The sequence below is a fragment of the Phoca vitulina genome, unplaced genomic scaffold, assembly GCF_004348235.1.
Source record: "Phoca vitulina isolate PV1807 unplaced genomic scaffold, GSC_HSeal_1.0 scaffold17, whole genome shotgun sequence".
Lineage (NCBI taxonomy): Eukaryota > Metazoa > Chordata > Mammalia > Carnivora > Phocidae > Phoca > Phoca vitulina.
In genome coordinates, this window is record NW_022589720.1 from 17,259,431 (window position 1) to 17,284,545 (window position 25,115).

Below are 25,115 nucleotides of genomic sequence, written 5' to 3' on the forward strand. Positions count from 1 at the left end.
TGTTCCAAATGTGGTTTCACTACAATTGTTTAGATTCATGTTTGAATTCTTTCACAGCAATTGCCCTGCCCATGGTTTTCTATTATCTCAATTTTGTCAGAATCAATAAAGACTTAAAATCTTCTTCCAAAACGCTGCAGAACAGGGTTATTCATAGAGGGGCATTTATATGAAATCTCTTATTTCTCTGTCAATTTTAGAATGATGACTTCTCTATAAACACCAGTTTGGATCTGCCCTGGAGAGAAATATCTACTATGATGTTGCTGGTTATCTAAAAAAGAAAAAAAAATGCATTTGTAAGAATTCTAATTCAATAATAATAATAATAAATATTATTATTATGACAGTTGGAATACTAATATTATTCCAGTATCATTAAGTATAACAATTCCCCTGAAGGCAAGAATAACAGAGATGGATATTGAAACCTGAGGATGAAGGAAGAGGGAAACTACTTGGATTCAGATAGTTAATAAAGTGGCAAGAACAATTCTCACCTTCCCACTCAGTATGACGGCCAGTTGGGCCCGTGCTGAGTTCCTTCTCATAGAGCTCTGACAGCCCCTTTGAAGCACTTACCACAGTTTGTAATTATAAATACGTGTGATGCTTTCATTAAAAACAGTGTCTTTCCTAGCTCCTATCAATGGAGCATGAATGTTTTTCTACCTGCCTGGCACATTGTAAATCCTCAATATACATTTAAATAAAGTTGTTGAGTGAAATATTAGAAAGTGATTTCAGTAATAGAATTCTGATTATTTCTCTAGAGTGAAAATGACTCTTCGTTGTTTTAAGGTAAAATCATGTGTCATGTGGTGCATGTCCAAGTGCCTGTGGAAGGGAAGAATATACCACTGTAGGATACCTGCAGACACATGACTATAGTGGAGATCCCACGACAAGGTTAAGATTCCTGTTCTTTATGGCTTTTCACTACAGCAAAGATGTTAATTTACAAAAGATATTTTCTAGTCTCATTTTTTATGTAGAAAGGACATTATTCACCGTCTGGCTAAGATAACGTAAGCCTTACAGAAAATCAAACTTTCATAGTTGGAAAGATATTTTACTTTGGAGGAGGTGTTCAGGAAAAAGAAAAATAAGTCAATTGTCAATTTTCCAAATAAGCAACAAAAATGGGTTGTGAAGGATAAAAACAAATTATTAAAGTTATATTGGAGTCTAGAATGTCACTCTTGATAGAGGTAACTTTAATAATCTAAAACTTCTCAGTATTCTAAATAGGCAAATGATACCAGACATTTCATATAAACTTCCCATATCTGCTCATGTATAATTATTCACGAGGATTCCAGTATCGGGTTAGACAGCATCCCGACTGCTAAAAAGGTTAGGCTTCATTCTCTATGTTTTGGGAACATTGGAATGGAATGGGAAATTGGAATGACTTGGAGTGCAGTGTTTTCCCCTGTGGTACAGAAAGACCTAATCAAGTGGCAAGATAAAGTAGAAAGACCATGTTATTAGTCATCAGCAGATCAAGGGGAATGATCCAATTTATATAAATTATTAGAAGCATTAACCTTGAGTAGGTAGGTTAATTCTTCTGGCCTTAGCCGTATTATATGACATAATATGAACTGCCTTACCAACATCCAATCTTACAGAGAGCAGTAATGAACATAAAGTATGCTAACATGCTCTGAAAACTGTAAAGAACCACATAATATTTATTGGTTTATTATTTAATACAATGAGAACAGCAAATGTAATAAGGCTAAAATGTATCTAAAAACTCAATTACCAACACAAAATCAGAAGATTAGATAATCAATCATTAGGCATTCTAGATCCGACCTCAATTAAGAATTGAATATTGATGGAAAAAAAAGGTTTTTTTACATAAAAAAAACAACTACTTTTTTTTTTTTTTCGATTTACAGCACACACACACACACACACACACACACACACACACACTACCCAGAAAAATATTCTTTTAAAAATCTGGTCTTGATTTAACATTATGGAAAACTAAAACCTTTCAAAAACTGCAAAGGGAAACTTCACCACTGTCACAACTCTTCAGTATATTTATGATAGCTGTTAAGCTATACGAATACCAGCTGCCAGAACTCATTAGGATTATGTGAGAATCGCTTTTTGAATCCACAGAAATTCATTGATTGATTCTGAGCATCTACCACTCCTATCAATTAAGGTTAAACGAGAAACAACTACCTACTCTTGGATAGAGTCAGCCAGCATTGACATATAAGGACCATTACCTGGCTTCTATTACACATTTGTGGGGGAAAAAATAAGTACCTCAGATGGTATGATTGGTGCACTGAACTAATAATGGAAATGCTTTTTCCTTTGGCTTACTGTTTATCAATTGATGCATGTGCTCTTGCAGGAGGAAAATATCAATTTTTTGAGCCTTGGCTTACTACTCTACACTGCACCTACTGCTTATAGTGATTGAATGCTTTGAATTGAATGCATGTAATGTGTGGAAGATGAAAGCAGTGGGTAAGTGCATATTGGTGTATCCAGGGACTATAGGCAGAAATGCTGGACAATAACAGGTTTCATTTTCAGTATGGTGTGAGAATGACCAGATGATGCGTTGATCCAAGAAGGAACCTTGTCAAAATCAGGAAATGGAGCCCATTTCAGAAAGTCATTTAGTGGGAAAATATTTTCTCTAATGAAGAGTCATTCACAGAAAGAGAGCTAGAGTTCTGTTGGGCTTAGCTTAGAGTTTTTTATTTTCCAACAGATATTTTGGAATAATTACTACATGCAGATTTTTAGAGCTATGACACTGTTAATGAGCCTTATGCATACAGGGCATTTTTCTTTGTCATCTGGAAGGAAAAAAATATATATATTACTAGCCTTTAAGGGCTGTAAAATTTAATCAAGTTTTAATTGATGTTTTAAGTCCCTATAAAATTTCCCTTAATCAAGATTTCACATGAAAATTTTTTAATAATAGATTTTGTAAACTAGTATCTTTCAGCCAAAGACATCAAAGGACAGCTTTGAGATAACTCTGTCTGGATTTAATGAAGTTATTTTTCCCAATCTAAGATGATTATATTTTGATTACTTAGGAAATGAGTATTGATTTTGGAGAGTATGGTTCTCACCTCTAATTTTTGTGGACGAACTCTACAACAGAATTGAGAGACCAGAGAGCATAAAAAAGACCTTACTTTGGGAAGTAGGATCAGCACAGGTATATCATATATTAGCACGGACATAAAATATGAAAATGCCTGAAAAATCAAAACCCAGTACGATATGCATGCTCCCTTCTAAAGAAGCCCACATTCGAATCACTGGAATTTGTTACTATACCTGACATGGTAAAAGGGATTTTGCAGATATGATTAAATTATTTTGAGATGGGGAGATTTTCCTAGATTATCAGAGTGGGCTCAATGTAATCACAATATTTCTTAAGAGAGTCAAAGAAGGAGATCTGACTATGAAACTGTAGAATCAGAATAATACAACCCGAGAAAGACCCTTCAGGCTACTGGTGGCTTTGAAGATGGAAGACGGCATCCATAAGCTAAGGAATGCAGGCAGTCCCTAAAAGCTTGAAAACAGAAGGGAAACAGATGCTCCCCAGGGCCTCCAGATGACATGAAGTTCTTCCAGTACCTTGACTGAGACTCAGGTCAGACTTCTGACTTAACGAAACTATAAAATATTCAGCTTGCACTATTTTAAGCCACTAAATTTATGGTAATTTTTTACAGCCACCACAGGAAACTAATACACTCAGCGAATCCACTGGTATTAGAAAGCAGTCTTGCCAATGTCAATGTAACAGAATGCCAAAACAGAACCACGAAATTATAAACAATATTGAGAAAACTACTGGCTGTTTACTTGTTCGAATAGTGTAGCTATTCCGACTACACTGATAATCAAACCAACAATCTGGACAATTATAAAAACAAACGGTCATTTGAATGGTTTGACAAGTTTTATAGATAAGTACAGTATCTGTTTAATAAAAATGTTTATTTGACAGCCTTATGGCAATTTAGCAATAGTCAATCCAAAGTAACCAAGCAATAAAGCAGTTCCAATAAGGTGGAAAGAGCTCTGAACCCCAAATCCAAAGATTTCTATCCTCATCTTAACTGATGGTTACTAGCTTTATAAACTTGGGAAGGTCATTTAACTTCCTTAGCTGTGTTTTTTTGTTTGCTTGTTTTTGTATTTGTTTAATCTGTCATGTGGCTGTATTACCCTAAAGAATCAAAAGCTAAAATATGTATGAAAAGGGCATGGTGCGGCGGCACATGTTTGAAAGATACTAACCACCATAGTGTGAGGCAGTTTCACACGAAATCTGATTTACAAAATTATCTGCATTCAAAGAAAATTATTCCTTATGGTCCACTCTTTTACTGTTTCTTTTATTTTGGGAGGTAGAAAAGTGCTTTCACCTTGAAAATATCTTCCAAAAATTGGAGAACATCTCCTCATTTTCCTCATACTTATTCAAGATGGTGCTAGCAATCCACTTGGTTAAATGTTGAAATCCCACTTGTTCAAATGCCAAAGCAAAGAAGAGATGATGTTTGAGAGTCTCTTCAGGAGCAGCTGCTCACGGCAGCCCCTTCTTAACTTTTGGCTGGCATCTCCCCCAACAACCTTAAGCCTAAATCCTGAAAATATATACTACTCAGGCACAGTCCACAGATTTTTCTGCTCAGTGGTGTCCAACATTTCAGCAACCTGACTCAAGCTTGTATGTCTGTATATTACATGCAAGTATCAATGGAAGTTTGAAAGCTGAGTCCTTACACGCTTTGCCCCAGCTACTCACCAAACATTTATGTCTTTGTGCCAAGAACTCAGTCAGGTAAAAGAGATTCAAAGCTGAATCTCTGCCATTTGCAGATGTTTGTGTCTACTACAGTTTTTAACTGCCCCCACTGTGCTGTTGATTTCCAAATGCATATCTCTAAGTCTGACCAAACTCCAAAGTCCAATTAATACACTGAACTTCTAATGGGTCATCATCTCCAACCCAACGTATCTAAAATTGTTCTTATCATCTCATTCATATTTTAACAACTCAATATCCTTCTAGCATTTTCTCTTTTTACTGATGACAGGATAAATGTGTATGGAGTAGTCACACTGAATGCCTCTGAGCTATAACTAGTTTGATAAAAAATGATGTAGCATATAATGGATATTTTGTTTTAGAGTTCATCCATATCATCCTCATTCCTCTGAGAGACTTCAAATTTGCCTCTCTCTATAAATATCATTCTGGGGAGGGTTGCTAGTTGGGATGCCCTTGTTTTCATGGGTAATCATATGGCATAGGCTAGATAAATTATTGCATCCCATTCTCCCTGGACACACATTGGCCATGCGTCAGGTGTGAGAGAGAACCTAGATCTGGCAAGGAAGGCATCTCTTTCCTCTTTCATCATAAGGCTGTAAAGATAAATATATGATGAACTGACTGTGTTTATTATTTTCAATTTGTAGAGACACAAGATCTAACAGAATGAAGTTATGTATTATAAAAACAAAACAAAACAACACAAAATCAGGACAAGTAGAGGTGAAGACTCAAAAAGAAGTCAAGAGATTACTGATGATCATGGTTTGGGCACAACAAATTCCTCTTTTGGGAGGGATTTGAGTTACATACTGGACATTTGACACTAAAAAGATACTAATACATATGAAGATTATAATGGTGCCACTGTAATAGGAAATGTGTTTTTAGTTTAAAGTTTGGCATGGGTGCCTGGGTGGCTCAGTCAGTTAAGCGTTTGCCTTTGGCTAAGGTCATGATCCCAGGGTCCTGGGATCTAGCCCCACATCGGGCTCCCTGCTCAGCGGGAAGCCTGCTTCTCCCTCTCCCTCTGCTGCTCTCTCTCTCTCTGTCAAATAAAAAATTAAAATCTTTAAAATAATAAATAAAATAAAATCTAGTCATAATTTTTCTTGGTAAAGGAGTAATCTATTGATCAGGGAGAACAACAAAGCCAAAGAGGGAAAACATTGAATGCCTAAGATATGGAATTGAAGGGGTAGGAGGTAGGGAGGGATGGAAGAAGAAAGGGAGGGAGGGAGAGAAAGAGAGGGAGAGACAGGAAGAAATAGAAGGGAGATATGAGGGTAGAATGAAGGAAAGAGAGTATGCCCATATTACCATATGAAGCATTTAGGTTAACATGGCAAAGAGCTAGCCCAAATTTTGCAGAGCATAAAAAACAAACAAATAAAATAAAACGCCGTTATAGAAAGTATTGATAAAAGTTTCAAAACCACTTTCAGGCAGAATTGGTAGGAACATTCTGCAAATAACAGTAAGGACCATGAAAAAAGGAAATGCCAACCCAGCATAGAATTGTGGTACCAGTCGTCTATGCAACAATGAAAATCTGCATATCTAGGAGAAAGATAAATCTATTCATATTCTAAGCAGAAACTAAAATATTTTTCCATTATTTATGAGTTATACATCATGAAGTATACAATTTATAGTTTGTTGCTTTTATTTATGCTTGAATTAACTCTACAGTAATTTGCATATAATTCTCATTACAGAGTATAGATTCAATCATTGTCAACAAATTCTTAGGTTGGTTTAGTAAATTTATGAATTAAGTATCTCTGGCTGGTATTGATACATACATATGCTGGAGTTGATATATACATATGCTGAGGATTAGTGGCCCATATCTATTACCCACACAAGCCTGGGGCCCAGAATTTAGGAACTCCTGCAAAATGATTTTTTAAAAATTATTTCTATCGATTGAGCTTTATTTCATTGCACCACTACACACCAAATCATGTCACCCAGTAGTATTTCTGAGTCCTCCTCCTTCCTTGCCCAAGTTCAGCTCCCTCACAGGTTGATTTAAATACTGAGTTCCTATTACTAAAAATTAAGGTCCGTTATTACCTATATATAAAGCTACCCTGGGTTTTGTATAACCTCTCCCTCTTAACTTACCTTCCCAACTCCCTTGTCCACCTCACCACTGTATTAGAATTAACCACTCATTTCTGTAACCGCTCACATCTGTAACCTAGGTTCGTATAATAATTTTCAACATTTAGTATTGTTCTTAAATAATTTCAAATATGTTTGAGTGTGAACCTCTTATGGTATGTCCAACATACAACCTGACATACAATGCAGATTGACACATATTTGCTTAGATAAATTACACAAATTTAGTAATTTACTGACTAGCGGTGTTGCGATTTTCTAATAGAAAGATTGAGTTAAACTTTCTATTGTACATCTCAGCAGTTAAACACTCCTCAGCAACCGTTACATGCATTTTCTACTTACTATATCAGTTCATCTGCTATCCAATTATCACCCTTTTAAGCTGCACATGCCTGGAATTAACTTGGTATTGGATTACTGTGACAATTGCAAACTCTTTTCCCTAGTACATTATGAGCAACTGAGGAAATTACAGTCTGTTCTCAATACTTTGTTTCCTTGGAGAATTTCTGAAAAAGCTGACAATTTGGAAACTAAAATTCCCTGCTGAGAGTTCAACCATCAAACCAACAAATATTGTGAGATCCTCAATCTGCCCCATGTGCACTGATCTTAAAATTAACATGTAAGAGATAATTTTATCACCACTGTTCTTACTGAACTCTACGGCATAGTTTCTCAAAGTATGATTATCGTAGACATCTAAATCTGATTCATGAGGGTTTCTTGTTAAAAATGTAGATGCCCATAGCCTAACCCAAGACCTACTCATGCTCTGTCAGGCAGGAATCGGAGAGACTTCTTTTCTTATTCTTGTAACAGTTACTCCACATAATGGTGATACACCCTACATAACTCTTGCTTTAGGCAAAGAAGAGATCAAATAAAATCTGACATCTATTGGGCAGAGACATGAATGACTCCTCCGGAAGATTGATCGACCTGAAGAGGGTCCTTCCCACTGCCCCTCTCATGGTATTATTTGAACTCTCTAATTCTGAGCTTCTTACATAGGATACACTTAATAATTAAGCCTGTAGTTACTATTTTTTTTTTTTTTTTACTATGACAAAGTCAATTCAAGGAGAAACTCATCTAGATTTTAAGCAATAATCTTTTAAAAATAAAAAAAAACTTATTGAGTTCCATTTTTAATGAAATACAGTATTTTTTGTTCTATAAATAATTATCCAATATCACTATACATAGTATACTATAAAGAATATACAATTGGGAAGACATAGATGATTCTACGTCAACTTTCTTGTTGTTGTTGTTAAATAGACCAAATCAACGTGGCTAATTTCAAAGAGACAGGGGCTTATCCCTGGCTACTCTACTCCACTTACAAGAGCAGTGTACCTTGGCTACCTACACCATTTCTCTGTGTTGTTTTGTCATCTCTGTAATAATAATACACACGTGACAAGGTATAAATTATTACAGTAAAAGAGCTTCTAATCTTTTCCTCTATTACCCTACAAAGATAATGCGGGTCTAGATCACTTCACTCATTTCTCTTCCTTTGACCTTTATGTTTGACCTTGAATTAGGAAACCATATCTTGGGTATTTGTGATGCCTAATCAGACAAAAAGAGGGTGAGAGGAAATAGTGGACGAGAACAAGAGCTGGAAAACATTTCTCAGAGATTGGGAAGGGTGTGGTTTGAAAAGAGCTATTTTGGGTGAAGCACATAGACGATTTTAGAGAGAAACTTGTAAGACTTTTAAAAGAATATTACTTTAGGGGCTTATGCGTTTCATTAATTGTTTCCAAGAACAGAAAGTAAAGGATTTGAATACTATGAAATTTCTCTTATCACATCGAATATTTTCTTTTAACTGCAATTCTGCCCTGGGATTTAAACACGTGGGTCACAGCTTCATACATTTTATAACCCTGTGGTTAAAAATCTTGTGAGGAGTCAAGGAAGTGATGCGTGAAGCGTCCTCAGCACTTCACTCTGCACAGGCAAAGCACAAGTAAATATCAACAATGCTATCTATTAAATTTTATTTTTCTTTGATTTTCTTCATCTGCCATCATCTGGTTCAAAGTATATTTCTGCTACATCATTCCCACATATCCTCACAACAATGAAGGAATAGGAGTTTTGTTTTATTTTACAATTCATTGGTTTCACTTCAATAAACATAACTGGCAACCGAAAACTGTGTGTGATTATCTTCTGCTTTCAGCCAGTGTTTGTGAATATTTTCTTGGGAATTGTTCACCTGTGACAGCCCACCCTGCCTCCCCCTGGTCTTCCTTCCATTCACAAAGACACATAACCAGTTGTGTAGAGGGGCAGACCTGAAATTTAATTTTGACGTGTGTGTGTGTGTGTGTACAGACATTGAAGCAATATTTTTGCTTGCCTGTTTCACCACGTTGCTTTCTAAGGAGACAAGAAAATAACAAATTTTACTGATTTTGTTTTGATTCGCAAGATTTGTTTTTCCTTAACAACCAATAAATTGTATTCAGAACTTGTTTTGACAAATGGTATGTATGTTTGGTGTTTTCCACATCACTTTCCTTGTCAAGCTTTGTGGAATCTTTAATAAACATTTATTACATTTGTTAAATCTATCTTAAATTTGTTGGAGCATGAGAATTAGTTTTTAAGCACTCTATCACATAAATAAGCAAAAATAAAAATAAAAATAACAAATTAACAACATAAGTTCCAACCAGGGGACTATTCAAAACAGAGCTCAAAACCTCTTAGAAATATATCATTGTATATTTTGCCATATAAAATTTACGTAGCCGGGGCGCCTGGGTGGCTCAGTCGTTGAGCGTCTGCCTTCGGCTCAGGTCATGATCCCAGGGTCCTGGGAATCGAGCCCCGCATCGGGCTCCCTGCTCCGCGGGAAGCCTGCTTCTCCCTCTCCCACTCCCCCTGCTTGTGTTCCCTCTCTTGCTGTGTCTCTCTCTGTGAAATAAATAAATAAAAAAATTTAAAAAAAAATTACGTAGCAAAATGTTTTACACTTGCATCATTTTAAAATGGATATCTGAAGGTTTTCTTATCTCTAATACATTTATTTATTTAATTATTATATTTTTAGTTTGTTTTTCATTTAAGAAATAGGAGAATCTCTCTTATTAAAAAAAAAAAAAAAAAAAATCATCCCGGATAAATGAAGAAGGACATCTGAAGTACTACTCTGCATTTCTGATTCATCTAGAAAAAAATGAGTGGTGCCTTATAAGGCTTGCTCCAAAGCTCTTCATTTCTACTGAAACATAAACTCCCTTAGCTGTTCTTTATCCAATAATTGAGTAATTGCGATGTCCTTCTTCGGGGACTGAATTAACATATGTCTTAAGTTACAGCCCATTCAACAGCATCTCTTTATCTCCTTGAAAGTGACATCAGGAGAATGAATAATATGTGTGATGCTATGTGCCTTCCCAGAGCTTTTCACCAACAGCCTTGTTTCATTTGGGAGCTTGCTTTACTCTATGTTAACACGCTTTATGTGTCAGAAAGCATTTTAAGCACTGTCAAATGTCAAATGTTTAACAGGCAGGCACACCTTCCCTCTACCACAGTGACTATTATTCTGGCTTCATAGTCAGGGTGATCTACTTTTGGACCCCAGTTCTCCAATTTTATGTTACCTGTGACAAATGACTGAACTTCGCTTCTACTTTCTTATTCTTAATATGCAGAAAACAACAGTACTCCCCTCTTGGGTGTACAGAGAGAATTGATGATGAATAACTCCTGAATACTTTCCGCATAGAAATTAGAAAATATTAAACAATAGTGCAATTCTTGTTAATATTATATCTCACCTCCTACATTGACTCTGTTATCCCCTACCTCATGAGTTCTCAAATGTATCCATTCTTATCATTCCTAAGCCTTGAACCAAAGCCATAGTCTACAATGCCTATGTTCTTATCTCTTTTTTCTTTAAATATTTATTTGTTTTATTTTAGATAGATAAAACATTAGTGGGAGAGGGAGAGAGAATCTCAAGCAGACTCTGTGCTGAGTGCGGAGCCCCACACAAGGCTCAATCCCAGGACCGTGAGATCACAACCTGAGCTGAAACCAAATGTGGGTCGCTCAACCAATTGCACCACCCAGGCACTCCAGTCCCTATCTCTTTAACACCAAAATTATTATTTTATAGCTGGTAAGAATAACCTTCCACTGTTATTGTGTCATTTCTCAGAAGCTGGAGTAGTTTCCAAGAGTATCAGGGTAATCAAACTGGGCTAGAACTTGGAGGACTTAAACTTGTTATTTTAAAAAATTCTTGTCCTTTACTCAGTCGTGCTCATCTATCATAATGTGGTTTTTGCAAAAACGATCCACCTTGGTCAAGGACACTTTTTAGTCTTCCTTTGTACTTTACCTCAGAGCTCTAATATAGGTCTCTTGCACTAAACACCAGAAATCCTACTCCTTCAAAAAACTTTTCTAGAATTGCCATCTCCATTCTATTATCTTATTCCACCTTCATTGACTCAAATTCTATAAAAGTTGGAGATAATTCATAGAGCTCGAGGAGCATGCAGACTTATAGTTAAATTATCTCCCACCATACTATTAGTAGGTACCTGGCAGGGTTTTGATTTTCATATACTTTCGCTAGAAAAATTTCAACTAGAAACTTTCAAATTAGTTTCTGCTTTCCCAGAAGAAGACTAGGATTTAGCTTTAGACCAAACTTTTTCTTAGTTCTAGAAAGAACAAATAGCATGGTGTACTTCAGTTATGCAGATATGCAGTACAGAACTTCACTGATGTGAGGGCAAAGTTTTCTAACAAGACATTTTGGTTTGGCAGGGTCTGCCCAAGCCTTAGCCAATAATGATTGTTAAAATTAGATTGAACTTTTCTTCTAGTTACCTATTTCATCTGAGAGTTCATAAAAAAGAAAAAGAAAAAAAAAACAGAATAATTTTCTGGCAGTAACGTGGAGGCTATTAATGTGATTAAGTAAGCCCAGGGTCTGAAGAGTCCTTGATCAAGGCCAAATGGTCATAAGAATAAAGGTGCCCCTAAGAGAAAAATCACCATAATGACCAGGAAAATTCTGTGTCAAAACCAATAGTAGGGACAATGATATTATTTTAGGCCTAGAATGCAGCCGATTCTAGACGTTCTGCCAATCAACTGCAATGGGCATGCCCCGGGCAAAATAGCTGTGTGTATGTGTGTGATTTCGTAGAGCCCTAACAATGTGGTCAGAGCCTCTGAGGCCCAGGCAGTTTTCTAAATGATATACACACTAAGGTAGCCATATAATTTGTCATCCAACAAGAACACTTTTGAAAATAAATATGGGCGCTATTAATAATTTTACTTTGACATCAGGCATAACCCTAAATCCAAGTGGATTATTGCTTTGCATCACGTGGAGAAACCTTGGCCTTAGAGAGTCAGCAGAGACCTGTTTTGCAAGGCCAGTTTGTCCTGGGATGAAGACATTGTTGCAGCCTGCCCATCACTCCCTGCAGAAGCAGCTGCATGGGATACTGACTCATGACATGTGCAAGTCACTTGGAAAGGACTAGAAATCCCAGTCAATTGGTACATGGAGACTTGTTTTCTTATAGTCTCAAAATAGCAAGTAAGAATCACCAGATTTTGTAGGTCTGGATTTTTGAAACCTGGTACTTAAGGGGAGCATACTGAAACCTTTAATTTTTACTCCTGACAATATTCACCCGGTCCTAGCTCACATTTAACTTATCTAAAATTCTCACAATCCCAGCTCTTATCCATTTATCTATATCTTCTTCGTTCTTCAAAATTCTCACCCAGGAAGCATCATGTATTGAGAGCATACATAATTATTTTTCCGTAAGCAATTATTTTACATAATTGAACTGGAATATTTCCCTACTCAGTTACGTAATTATTAATTTAATAGCTACTCTTGATCATTGTTTGATCCAAAAAATTTCACTTAGTAGTATGTATTCATAGCCATTAATAAAGACATCACCTTGGAAATACAAATAAGACTATCCTTCAAAACAGATTGAATAATAAAAATTAGATAATTATTTCTTAAATATATTCAATGCCTCATATAATAACTAAAGTTTGATACTTAATCAAAGATTGTATGTTATAGAACAATCTAATCAGTGGAGGCAAAAACTAGAAATATTCTCGACAAACTAATGAGTGCATGTTTGCACATATTGATAAAAGTATATGTCATAACTAATACTTCTAAACTTTTCATTTAAACATTGGCATTCTAAAATATGAAATCTAGATTTCTTCCATGAAATGCACAATTTAAAAATTTACATAAAATTACTATGCTGGACACCTGAAAGCTTGTACAAACACTCTGTGTGTTTCCAGTTAAGTGAATGCAGTCGCACTACATGAAGGCAACTGTAGCTTTAAGGAAAATATTCACTGTTCTAATTTGTAGAAAAATGTTATCGGGGGCCTGCGTGGCTCAGTCTGTGGAGCACGAGATTCTTGATCTTGGGGTTGTGAGTTCGAGCCCCATGTTGGGCATAGAAATTAATTTTTTTTTTCATAATCATTTAGTGGATAATAAAAATATTTTAAATATTTCCCTATTTGATGCTCAAAATATTTTAATCAAAGAAAAAAATTATTGGAGGGTTGGTTTTGAATCCTTTCTTATTATCTGGCTTTATTTTCAAAGTACACTTTTCCTTGTCTATTAATTTATTATTATTATTGTTATTGACTAATTAATTGATTTTGCTTTTTTTTTTTAAGATTTTATTTATTTATTTGACAGAGAGAAACACAGCGAGAGAGGGAACACAAGAAGAGGGAGTAGGAGAGGGAGAAGCAGGCTCTCCGCTGAGCAGGGAGCCCGATGCGGGGCTTGATCCCAGGACCCTGAGATCATGACCTGAGCCGAAGGCAGATGCTTAATGACTGAGCCACCCAGGCGCCCCTGATTTTGCTTTTTAAAGCTACAATACTTGTCCTTTGGGGATGGCCTCAAAAGTTAAAACAGTAACTGACATGGTCAATAAAACTGAAATTCCATCTTTCCATACTAACAATTCCTTGTTTATTGTCTAAGTCTACTCAACAGAAAGCTGCATTTAGAGCCTTTTATATATCATGGGAAAATACCATTGTCTTCTTTTAATGCCCAGCACTTTGAAAACAACATTATGAATTACAATCTCAAATTCTTTATAATAAATGGCGTAAAATGCCATAACATCCTATAAATCTCTGGTCATTTCAAAATTCAGTAGCACTGAATACTTTGTCAAATATAGAGAAATTTAATTCTATATAACTCTCCACTTTTTATCATAATAAATCAGTTTGTAATGGAAAATGTTATTCAGGCATTTTAATCAAGGAGTGAGACTATCAGTATAATTATGAGGCTATCTCCCAAACAATTATTCATAACAACGGCTGAAAAATAAGTTATCTCCTAACATCTAGGTAAGAAAAATACGTAGGTACACTGCAAAGGTTATACTTACTGAGAAGATAGTTAATTTGTGAGATTAACATCACTAAGAGCCCGAATTAGACTTGAGTTCCACCCTCCGTTATATTTATAATTCTAAGTCCAGATTCAGAATGAAAGAGAATACATGCTCTGAGAGGAATGATTTTTTTTTTTTTTTTTTTAAGTTGCTTGAGAAAAATAGAGGGAGAAAGAGAAGAAGCCATCATTTGACTACTGGAAAAGCAATTCAATAGCTTGCGTAAGTATTTTAAATTGTTTCTAACTTTACTATGTCACCACATTACATGGTGTCACCTTAGTAAGGCAACGCCCTATAAGCATTGGGAGACACTTCTTCATCGTCTCTCACAACCCTGCAGGTCTTGCACAGAAAGCACTAAATGTCCTTTTTTTCAAGACTATGTTTTCAAGAATGTATATATAGCAAATAACTTTGAAAAGTTGAGATAGTGTCTTCTTCCAAAGTAAAGGACAGACATGCTTACTACCCAGTAAAACATAGGTAATGTCTCCCTCCCAAACAAAGGGCAGGCATTATCAGGCTTCCTCTCTATAAATGCAACCGGCTGAATGTGCTGGCATCCATCTGGGTCTCTTTTTGCCCATATGGTACATGGGGCAATGGGAACTGAGTCAATTATGCAGATGCTCATGCTGCTTGCTGTGCTGGGAGCAATAATGTCCCTTGTCTCTGACCCAGTCATCTCAAGTTCTCTTCTAACATCCATGAAACTGTGGGAGACTAACAGTTCTTTTTTTTTTTTTTTTTTTTTTTTAAGATGTTATTTATTTACTTATCAGAGAGAGGGAGCATAAGCAGGGGGAACGGCAGACAGAGGGAGAAGCAGGCTCCCCGCTGAGCAAGGAGCCCGATGCGGGGCTCGATCCCAGGACCCTGGGATCATGACCTGAGGCGAAGGCAGACGCCTAACCAACTGAGCCACCCAGGCATCTCAAGACTAACAGTTCTTGATGGTTGACATAAAACAATAACAAGAAACAAAAGCATGCTTTAATGAGTGTGAGTATGCATTAAAAGTCTACTCTAAAGTGTTGCACTGATATAAGCTCTATAGAAAATCTCCTTTATGCAGTCTCTATGGGAAATTCAGGAGTAGAAAAGATATGCTTTTATCATAGTAATTTCTTTTTTTTTTTTAAGATTTTATTTATTTATTTATTTGAGAGAGAGAGAGAGAGAAACAGCATGAGAGGGGAGAGGGTCAGAGGGAGAAGCAGGCTCCCCGCTGAGCCGGGACCCCAATGTGGGGCTCGATCCCAGGACTCCGGGACCACGACCTGAGCCAAAGGCAGTCGCCTAACCAACTGAGCCACCCAGGCGCCCAATCATAGTCATTTCATATGTTATTTATATTGACTAAATGTCAGTAGAAATGAATTATGTGGTACCTCATGAACAATGAAATATATAGAGATGGTATTTTTATGTCAATGGTTTCACCTTTTTCAGAGTTAAGAAAGAGGAATGATTCTCACATACACATATATTATGTTAAAAGTGTACCAAAATAATCCATTTATATTTCAAGCGTATGTTTGAGTGACATAACTGTGACATATATTCACAAAGTCAATATTGTTAGAAGAGGAGAACATTAAATTCGAAATCTTTATCATTCAGATCACTCTGCAGTCCCTCTTTTTCTGTTACCTGTTCATATGGGTGGCCTTTCCAGGTACTTCTCCAATCATTACATTGGGTCCTAGGTCTTATCACCTGCTACAATATACAAGTTGTAGGGGTTCATCAATGTTAGCCACAGAGAGCCCTGTTTCCCAAAGAATCCAGCTAGTGTTTTATAGGAAGAAAATGTCTAAACATATGTGCACATATACACACATGCGCCCACAATTAACTGTATTGTAAAGTTTGTGACAAATGCATTTAAGATCTTTCTGATGAAAATATAATCTGGGTATGTGATGTAACACTACATTATTAGTCATATGAATGGACACACATGTGCTTAAGTAGTTTCATGTGGATCATTATTAAAAGACCTGGAATTAGAATCAAATTCTCCTAACTCTTTATCCTAGCTTTTAAGTAACTATATCAGGCAACATCCACATGGAATACAAAGAAATGGTTTGAAGAAACAGAAGGATGGAAAGATAATTAGTGGGAAGGTGGAAAGACAGCAGCAGGAGTAGGGGGAAAAGAGAAGCAGAAGAAAGAAAAAAGGAGAAAAAACAACAAAAGTGAGTCTCAAATCTTCATGCTGTTCATGCTATTTTTGAAATGCTGTTTTTAAGGATGCATATATTGATTTAAAAATAGTTGAATTTCATTCAAGGTCCTGCCAATTCAATTAAAGTAAATACATTAAACCTTTATGGGACAGCTATTATGAACAACTAGTACGCTAGAAGCAAGAAATAAATTGTAAAGGAGAGAGAAGAACTGACATACAATGGGCATTAACTGTTTGATAAGAACGTTAGTATATTGTGTTATTTATTTGTTCAGATTCCATGTGCATTTTCCTCTTTAATGTATAGCTATCTAATCATATCCAAGATGATGATTTCAAACACAGCTTCATTTTTTGAGAGAAACTATAAAACTAGAGATACGTTTAAGAACCAAGTGGGCAATAAAATATCAGGTTTACCTAAAAAGGCTTTAAAAAAGAGCGAGAATGGCTCCTTCTGTTTGTTTTTTTTTTTTTTTTTGCTACAGAATGAGCAGGTAGCTAATGATGATTTGATTAGCATCAAGGTTAAGCCATTTGACAGCAGAATGGATTAGAAACAAGATCTTGAATTAGAGTACTTGAATACACTGCAAGGTTCTCAGGTGAGTAAGTGAGGCCGGAGTCAAGAGGATGCATTCGATTTTGTATAAAGATTGGGTTGATATTATGAACACTCACTCTCAAATGAACAAGAATTACTCTGATATCAAAAGCTCAAATTTTAGGAGTAAATTGCACCATGAAAATAGGCTTCTCAAAAAAGCTGCATGACAAAACAAAACAAACAAACGAAACAACTACATGACTCATGAGCCAGATAGATAATAGATAGATAAAATGTCAAGCCAAGAAATTGCATTTTAAATGTGTTAGTATAACTTTGTAATATAATTTACACTTTTATTGGGTGCAGAGGGTTATATACATGAATCGAAATATCATCCTAGTATTGTGTTAGCTTACTTTATTTTTAAATATTGTATTAGTTTAGAAGAAATTCTGGAGAGACAAATTATTTTTGCAATGCAATTAGATCTATTTTAATTAATAGTTAATAAACTATCATGCTATCTCTTCTTTTTTTCTTATTATTTATTTTACTAATCCAAAACCAAATTCTACCTATAATTACAAAAAAAAGAAAAGAAAAGAAATTCTATTGCCATTGCCTTGACTTATATCTGCAACTCTTCCCTGAATCCCTAGCTTGTTGGCCTGCCCTGCAGATTTTGGACTTGAATCTCCACAATCGTGGGGGAGCAATTCCTTAAAATAAAATTCTCTCTCTCTTTGACTCTCCATACATATATGTATACATATACATACACATGCATATGCTTTTGCATAGCAATTACACATACACACACATATCCTGTTTCTTTTGTTTATCTGGACAACCCTAACTAACAGGATGCCAATCAGATCAAACCAGGCATATAAATAGGGCATAGATCAATGTCTTTCAACTATACTTTTGAAATCTATTGGCTGTACCCATTCCTTTCATCTTTCTTTAAGGTGTAAAGAAAACCTTTAAACCATTTTGACAAAGGTCACCTCTGGCTCATTGACAAAACCAGAAGAGGCTTTTTCAGTCATTATTTAATTTGACCCCTGAATTTCATTTCTTACTCCCAAAACTTTCAGTTTATTTTCCATTGCACTATTTAATATTTGTGTTTTGCTTCTTATTAAATAGATCTACCTAAGTCTACTCCACTTGCTTTTCAGTTAAAAGTCAGGGTTCACATACCTTCTCTGCAATTTCTCCTGGAGTGTGTTACCCATTTGTGTAATTTTGACTATTAGCTGTATACCATTTACTCCTATGTCTGCATCTCTAACATAGGCTTCTTTTGTGAACTCTAGATTAACATATCTAAATATCTGTGAGATAATTCACCTGGGTACATCGAAGGAGGGCTGCCAGGGTGGCTCAGTTGGTTAAGTGGCCGGCTCTTGATTTCAGCTCAGTTCATGATTGCAGGACCCCGCGAGTGAACCCTGCGTTGCGCTCCGCGCTCAGCACAGAGTCTTGAGGGTTCTCTCTCTCTCCCTCTCCTTCTGCCCCTTCCCCTGCTTTCTCTCTCTCTCAAATAAATAAATCTTTAAAAAAATAAAATAAAAGTAACTATGGATGTATAATGTCTGAGTGTGATCATTTTGTTTCTTACTCTAGTCCCAGAAATATATCGGATACCAGGAAAACAAAGTCAGATATCTGAGTCACTTAATTTACTACTCCCACTCCTACATTCTCTACATGCTATTATCCACTAATGTTTTGTCTCATCCTTTATATTCCCATGACTGACAGATCTTGAAATATTTTATAATATGTCTCTTTCAAATTTTCAACTCTAATATCCCATTCTCTTCATTACTTCCTGACAAGCCTATTGTAACCTTCTCCTATATGTTCTCCCTATCTCCATGCCTGTCCCCCCACCTCCAATGAGTCTTTTAAGTGGCACTCTGAATACTCATTCTATAACTGCAACTCTGTCCATGTGAATCCTCAACCAAGACATCTTTGTGGATTATGACACCTTTAAGAACAAATAATACTGTAATATACAACATGGGGCTACGGTTAATAATACTCTACTGAATATTTGAAAGTTGCTAAGAGAGTAAATCTTTTTTTAAAATTTTATTTACTGGGGCGCCTTGGTGACTCCATCGGTTAAGTGTCTGCTTTCAGCTCAGGTCATGATCCCAGGGTCCTGGGATCAAGCCCTGCATCGGGCTCCCTGCTCGGTGGAGAGTCGGCTTCTCCCTCTTGCTCTGCAGCTCCCCCTGCTTGCACTCTCTTGCTCTCTCTTTCTGTCTCTCTCTCTCTGTCAAATAAATAAATAAAATCTTTAAAAAAAAAAAAATCTTATTTACTTATTTTAGAGAGAGAGAGCGAGCACGGGGAGGAGCAGAGGGAGAGGGAGAGAGAGAGAGAGAGAATCTCCAGCAGACTCTGTGCTAAGCACAGAGCCCGATGCAGGGCTCCATCCCAGGACCCTGAGATCATGACCTGAGCCGAAACCAAGAGTCAGACACTTAACCAACTGAGCCACCAGGTGCCCCTAAGAGAGTAAATCTTCAAAGTCCTAACTACAAGAAAAAAATTTGTAATGATGTATGGTGACAGATGTTAACTAGACTAATTGTGGTGATCATCTTGTAATGTATACAAATATTGAATCATTATGTTGTACACCTGAAACTAATATAATGTTGTATGTCAACTATACCTCAATTTATAAATAAATAAATAAATAAATAAATAAATAAATAAATAAATAATACTGATCTTGGTATCAGAATTGGGACTTGCTAATACTTTCTGTATTTACCTACCCTAAACGGTTGGCTTCACATTCTCTGACTATATTGAAATATGGTTATCTAAGCCTCACCTTGAATTTTCAAGCCTCAGTGCTTATAAAACTTTCCCTCAGACTCTCTCTTCTGAGAAAAATGGAGTCATCCTTCAAGATGCATCTCAGGTGCTCCCTCATCTGTGAAGGCTTTCTTAAACTGCTTCATCTTCTGGACATAGTCAAAGACTTGACTTTGTCTCCACAATCCCTAATAGGATCTCCTTTACAGTACTTTCAACAGAGTATTGAAATGATTGCTAGCTCTTAATATCCTTATAAGATAACAAACTGTGGTATTTTCTGGTGCAATGGGGCTAAACTTCCTGACTTAAAATCCTAGTTTCAGCATTTACTGCCTGTTGGGCCCCGGGCCAGTTACCTGACTCTTCTGTGTCTCAGTTTCCTGGTATGTGAAATGGGACTACTAGAAATCTTCTTCATAGTGCTGTTTTGAGGATTACATAATTTTATGAATGCAAAGCAATTAAAACAGTGCCCAAAGTAAGCACTAAGTAAAGCTTACCGATTATAATTGTAATCTAGGGACCTTCATAACTAGATTGATCCTTACCAGGCTTAACACTTTCTCAAATTGTAATGCACTCAATAAAAAAAAAATATGTTGAATGAACAGGTGCCTCCAGAATTAGGGTTTAAATATATTTCATTTTTTAATCTTTTTGCCATTTTAAACAACTTAAATTTAAGAATTGCTGCTAAGAAAGGTCATCCAAAATGATAACTCAATTTCCTAAATTATTCTTTGAGGATAATTGGGCAGCATTTTCTTGATGCACAGCTTTGAGGCTATGATATAACGTAGTACTACCCAGACACAGGCACCCAGTTATATATGTTGGTGAAAGCATCCAGCTTACTCTGCGAGTATGTGTTGTGTACATTGTGTGTATGTGTGCATGTCTTTAATAAGGGGGTTTTTTGTTTTGTTTTTGTTTTTAATGGGAACTATGAGCAACTTACAGCATCTGAATTAAAATTTTTGCTGATCAAATTAATTTCTGTGTTACTATGCATCTTACACTTATCCAGGTATTGTCGTAAATCCAAAATGTCTATTTGAGGGAATTATTGGCTTTATCTCTGGACACCCTTATGATTTCTTTGTATATAAAATAAAGTAATATTCATTATAAGCAACGCCACAGTGTGGTCTTTCTTGCAAGAATGTCAACATTGATATCTAAGACGATCAAGATCCTTACTATACATTTCCACATGTATAAATTCTTTTAGATTTGCAGCTAGGGACATAGAAATTTCTTCTCAATAAGTGGAACTTTCAGTAATAGGAACTGTACAAATTAATGTTTCCCATAGATGCTGGTGCTGTAAAAAACCATAAAATTAAATTTGAAGCTCAATTATAGTAGTTTAGTTTTATTTTACTAACCCACTACGTATTTAACTAATCCACTATGACCGCTATGCTTGGCACTTTTTCATTTTCCTTCTTCCTTAGCCTTGAATTCTATATTATTTATAATATTTTATTTTTCTGCAAACTGTCTCGATGTCTTTCTAAAAAGAGCAGAAGCGTAAATATATTTATATATGTTTACACACATACATATAGTAACTTGAATTGGTCCCGATGTTATCATATTACTATTCCCACATCTAGACACACCAAGACAAACTTAATTAAACTTTAATTAGTTTCCATGTGGAAAGGAAACCGTGGCTACTATTGTTTCATTTGCATTAGGAACATGCATTGTGGGAGAGCCACAGGTTTTCAGCACACATTACATATGTATGACTGAAAATAATGTCGTTTTCATTTAATAATAGATCTCAGATCTACTCCTTTAAAATCTACATATAAATACTAATTCACCTTTGAAATGAATTGGATGAATTCTATTCTATAGTAGTAATTACAAAGGTATGATTCCAGAGTATCAAACAAAATTTGGATATGCAATTCCTAGGTGAAATGCTACTCTATCTAAGATAGAATAAAAGTCAGTTTCATTAATTTTTCAACAAACAATCTTCTCACTTCAGATTCAGGCAACTAAAGGTTATGAATCTGCTTCAATCAAAACCAGAGAGAATACTTTCTCATTATACACTTGCCAGGAACCTCAATGTGATGTCTAGTTTCCATCATAAGCAGAGCTGAGAATATTAATACCCATGAGGCAGAATTTTAGAGCTATGCTATCCATCCATTTGTCTTAGATTTCAGAACTTGATCCCTATATTACATTAATTCATAAAAAACAAGTGTACCAGAACAACATGAAATTATCTCACCATAAAAATTATATTTCACGATCATATGGAGGAATCATATAAGCAAAAGCAATGTACACTAACATCGGGAATTTCCATGTTTTAGAGTGCTTTCCTCAAAATTTTCTGAGACCCTTCTTTTTTCCAGGTCTATTTGTGGGCAGTAATGCCATCTGGTGGGTTGCCATGGGCTGGACTGTATCCATTTCTCCCCTTGAAGGCACTCTCTGACTTCCTACTTAATTTTGGCTTTATCAGATACCCTGGGGAGCTCCAGGACTAATACCCATAGAGTTGTCCCACGGCCCCATGACCAGGTCCTGATTCCTCGTAGGCGGTCTGTCAAGGAGATTGCCTCTCCTAATGATATTGTGTATTTTTTACAAAATCACTAAAAATTGGACTGCCAGAATAGTACGCAAAGACTGACTTGGCATGACTCAAATTTTATATAGAGATAGATATCCCACAGAAAACATTTGTCTGGGGCCCCATATACCTCAGGGAAACCTTGGCTATGTGTTCATTTTTAACAAAGGTTCTATTTGAAGACCTTTTCCACTGTATTATTCAATAGTCTTTAAACACATTTCTAAAAGGTAAATTCTAAAAATATAGTGCAAGGAATTTAAATCTTGAATGGATTTGTTTCCTTTGACCTACCATTGGAATCTTAAGACTCGTCATATTTCTCATTAGTTCAGGCTTCCAGAGAACTCTGAGGACATTAATGTGCAATAAATACAATCTTCTAGATCAGCTTCCTAGGACTCCTCCTACTATAGTTTTCTATTTCTGTCTTTGGATATATTCTAAACTCTCTTCAAGCATATATTTTTGTTTTGTTTTGTTTTTAAGCATATATGTTTTTATTAAAACCACGGCAAAATCTTTTAGAAGATTTAAAGACAGTTAACTAACAAAATAAAATCTTCATTTTTTTCTGGGAAAAAAATAATTTGGTGGCAATGATAAGTTATATCCATTCTATACATGGGTCAAAAATTTTATGTAAGGAAAATAGCAGTAAAGCATAAATGTGCTGAAATGAAGAGTTACCATCAATTATTTTGTGAAAAAAAATTAAATTTCAATAAACTAACAATAAGATTTAAAAATGACATGCTGTGTTGAAGATTGAGGTGTATGTACTTGGGTTTCAACACTTATAACTTTGGCCATAAATAGCTTCATAAAGAGCTTGCAAAACATATAATAAATAAATAATTTATAAAGTATAAGCAAGCTACGTCAAATATTTCAAAACCACATTTCAAATGGTATGTCATGTTTTTAAGGGGCAGGGAAAGGAAGACATCCTGGTCATTCAAGGATATCAACAGCAGCTTAGAATATTTATGCCTGGGGACTTTTTCTCTGTCTTCTTGGTAAACAGTTCCAGAACGTCTGTGAGCAATAATGTGCTATAACATTTTTAATGACACTTAATATTTTAACTTTTTGTCTTTAGCAAAGAATCTTAAAATTAAAAAAAATAGGAACAAAATATATATTAATTTCATTAAAATAATCAGGGAAATTTGAGGTCAAGAGTGATTAAATGATGTTCCAAAGCTTACCCGGGCCACTGAGTCAGGAAGAGAAACCAGGTCTCTCGGGTTTCAATCCCAGTGTTCTAGTCACTGGTTTGTTCAACTCCTGTGCAAAACATCCATACACAATACACAATTCATAATCCCCCTTGCTATTAAGTGGTTGTCAAAAGAAACGCCATTACCTTTCCAACGTACTGAGGCTCGGAGCCCATGTATTCCTCCAGCACAAAAAATTGATTCCATACCCAGCCACGTTTAACTCGTTGGAAATGTGATCGGCGCCCTGGCAGGTGGATAACATTTTCTGTTGGTTCTGTGGCTAAAGTCTGTTGTGGCTGTGGTTGAAGGGGTATTAGGAGACCTCCATCAAACAGGACCCAGAGAAGCAGGGATAAACAGTTCCTTGTAAGCATTGGCAAAGGCTTTCCAATGGCAGAGTAATAAAAACTCCAGCACTTAATGTAGAATTGTGGAATCCAGGTTTGAGGTGTCTGTGGCCTCCACCACTTAACTTTCTGTTTTATTGCAGAAATGATAATGCAGGCATTAATCCTTTTGATGAAAAGGCTTCCGCTGTATTACATTCCATCTAAAGGGACCTATAAAACAGATTAACAAAGATACATTAAATCGACAGAATGACTTGATGGTAGTCATCAAAACTCTCATTGTGTCTGCCAACATTTAAAGAAATAAAAAGGAAAGCCTGGAAAAGACTTGCATTGCTAAATGGTCACTGCTATGCACCCTGCAAATTTGGATAAACTAAGTTTTCTACAGACTTGAAAAAAGCTTTATTTACGATGAAGCAAAAGGCGTATCATAAACAGAAGCAATTTTTTCTCAATTTAATAATCATTTTAAGGATAAAACACAGATCACTATTTTTAACGTGAACTAGGTTAGAGGAGGGTTTCACAATGTCACCTTTTGACATTTGGGGTTGAACAGTTGTTACTGGGGAGCTATTCTGTGCATTTGACTTTTAGCCACATTGCTTTCCTCTGTTCAGTAAGTGACAGTACCATCGTCCCCTACTCCCAATTGTGACAATCAAAAATTTCTCCAGGCGTTGCCAAACATCTCCTGGAAGAAGCAAAATATGCCAAGATTGAGAATCACACATTTAGAGAATAAGAAAAAGAAAAAATTTAAGAAAAACAGAAAACAAAAAACCCTAAAATTAGAAAATAGAAAGAATCAGTCCATCCAGGAAAGAACAAGATAAATTAGTAAATTTAAGTCAATGAA

At 35.8% G+C, this 25,115-nt stretch overlaps 1 protein-coding gene across 9 annotated transcripts in view; it reads right to left on the reverse strand.

The window, feature by feature from the left end:
- Nucleotides 1-25,115, reverse strand: part of CDH12 (cadherin 12) — a 1,003,710-nt gene that overhangs the window by 225,005 nt on the left and 753,590 nt on the right. For 8 of the 9 annotated variants that reach the window (XM_032415438.1, XM_032415433.1, XM_032415430.1 and 5 more), the window contains one exon: nucleotides 24,047-24,463. In XM_032415438.1, coding sequence (XP_032271329.1) covers nucleotides 24,047-24,277 — 231 coding nt within the window. In that variant the 5' untranslated portion in view covers nucleotides 24,278-24,463. Of the gene's footprint in view, nucleotides 1-24,046; nucleotides 24,464-24,791; nucleotides 24,993-25,115 lie in introns of those variants that run through there. The other variant, XM_032415435.1, reaches the window with a different exon arrangement.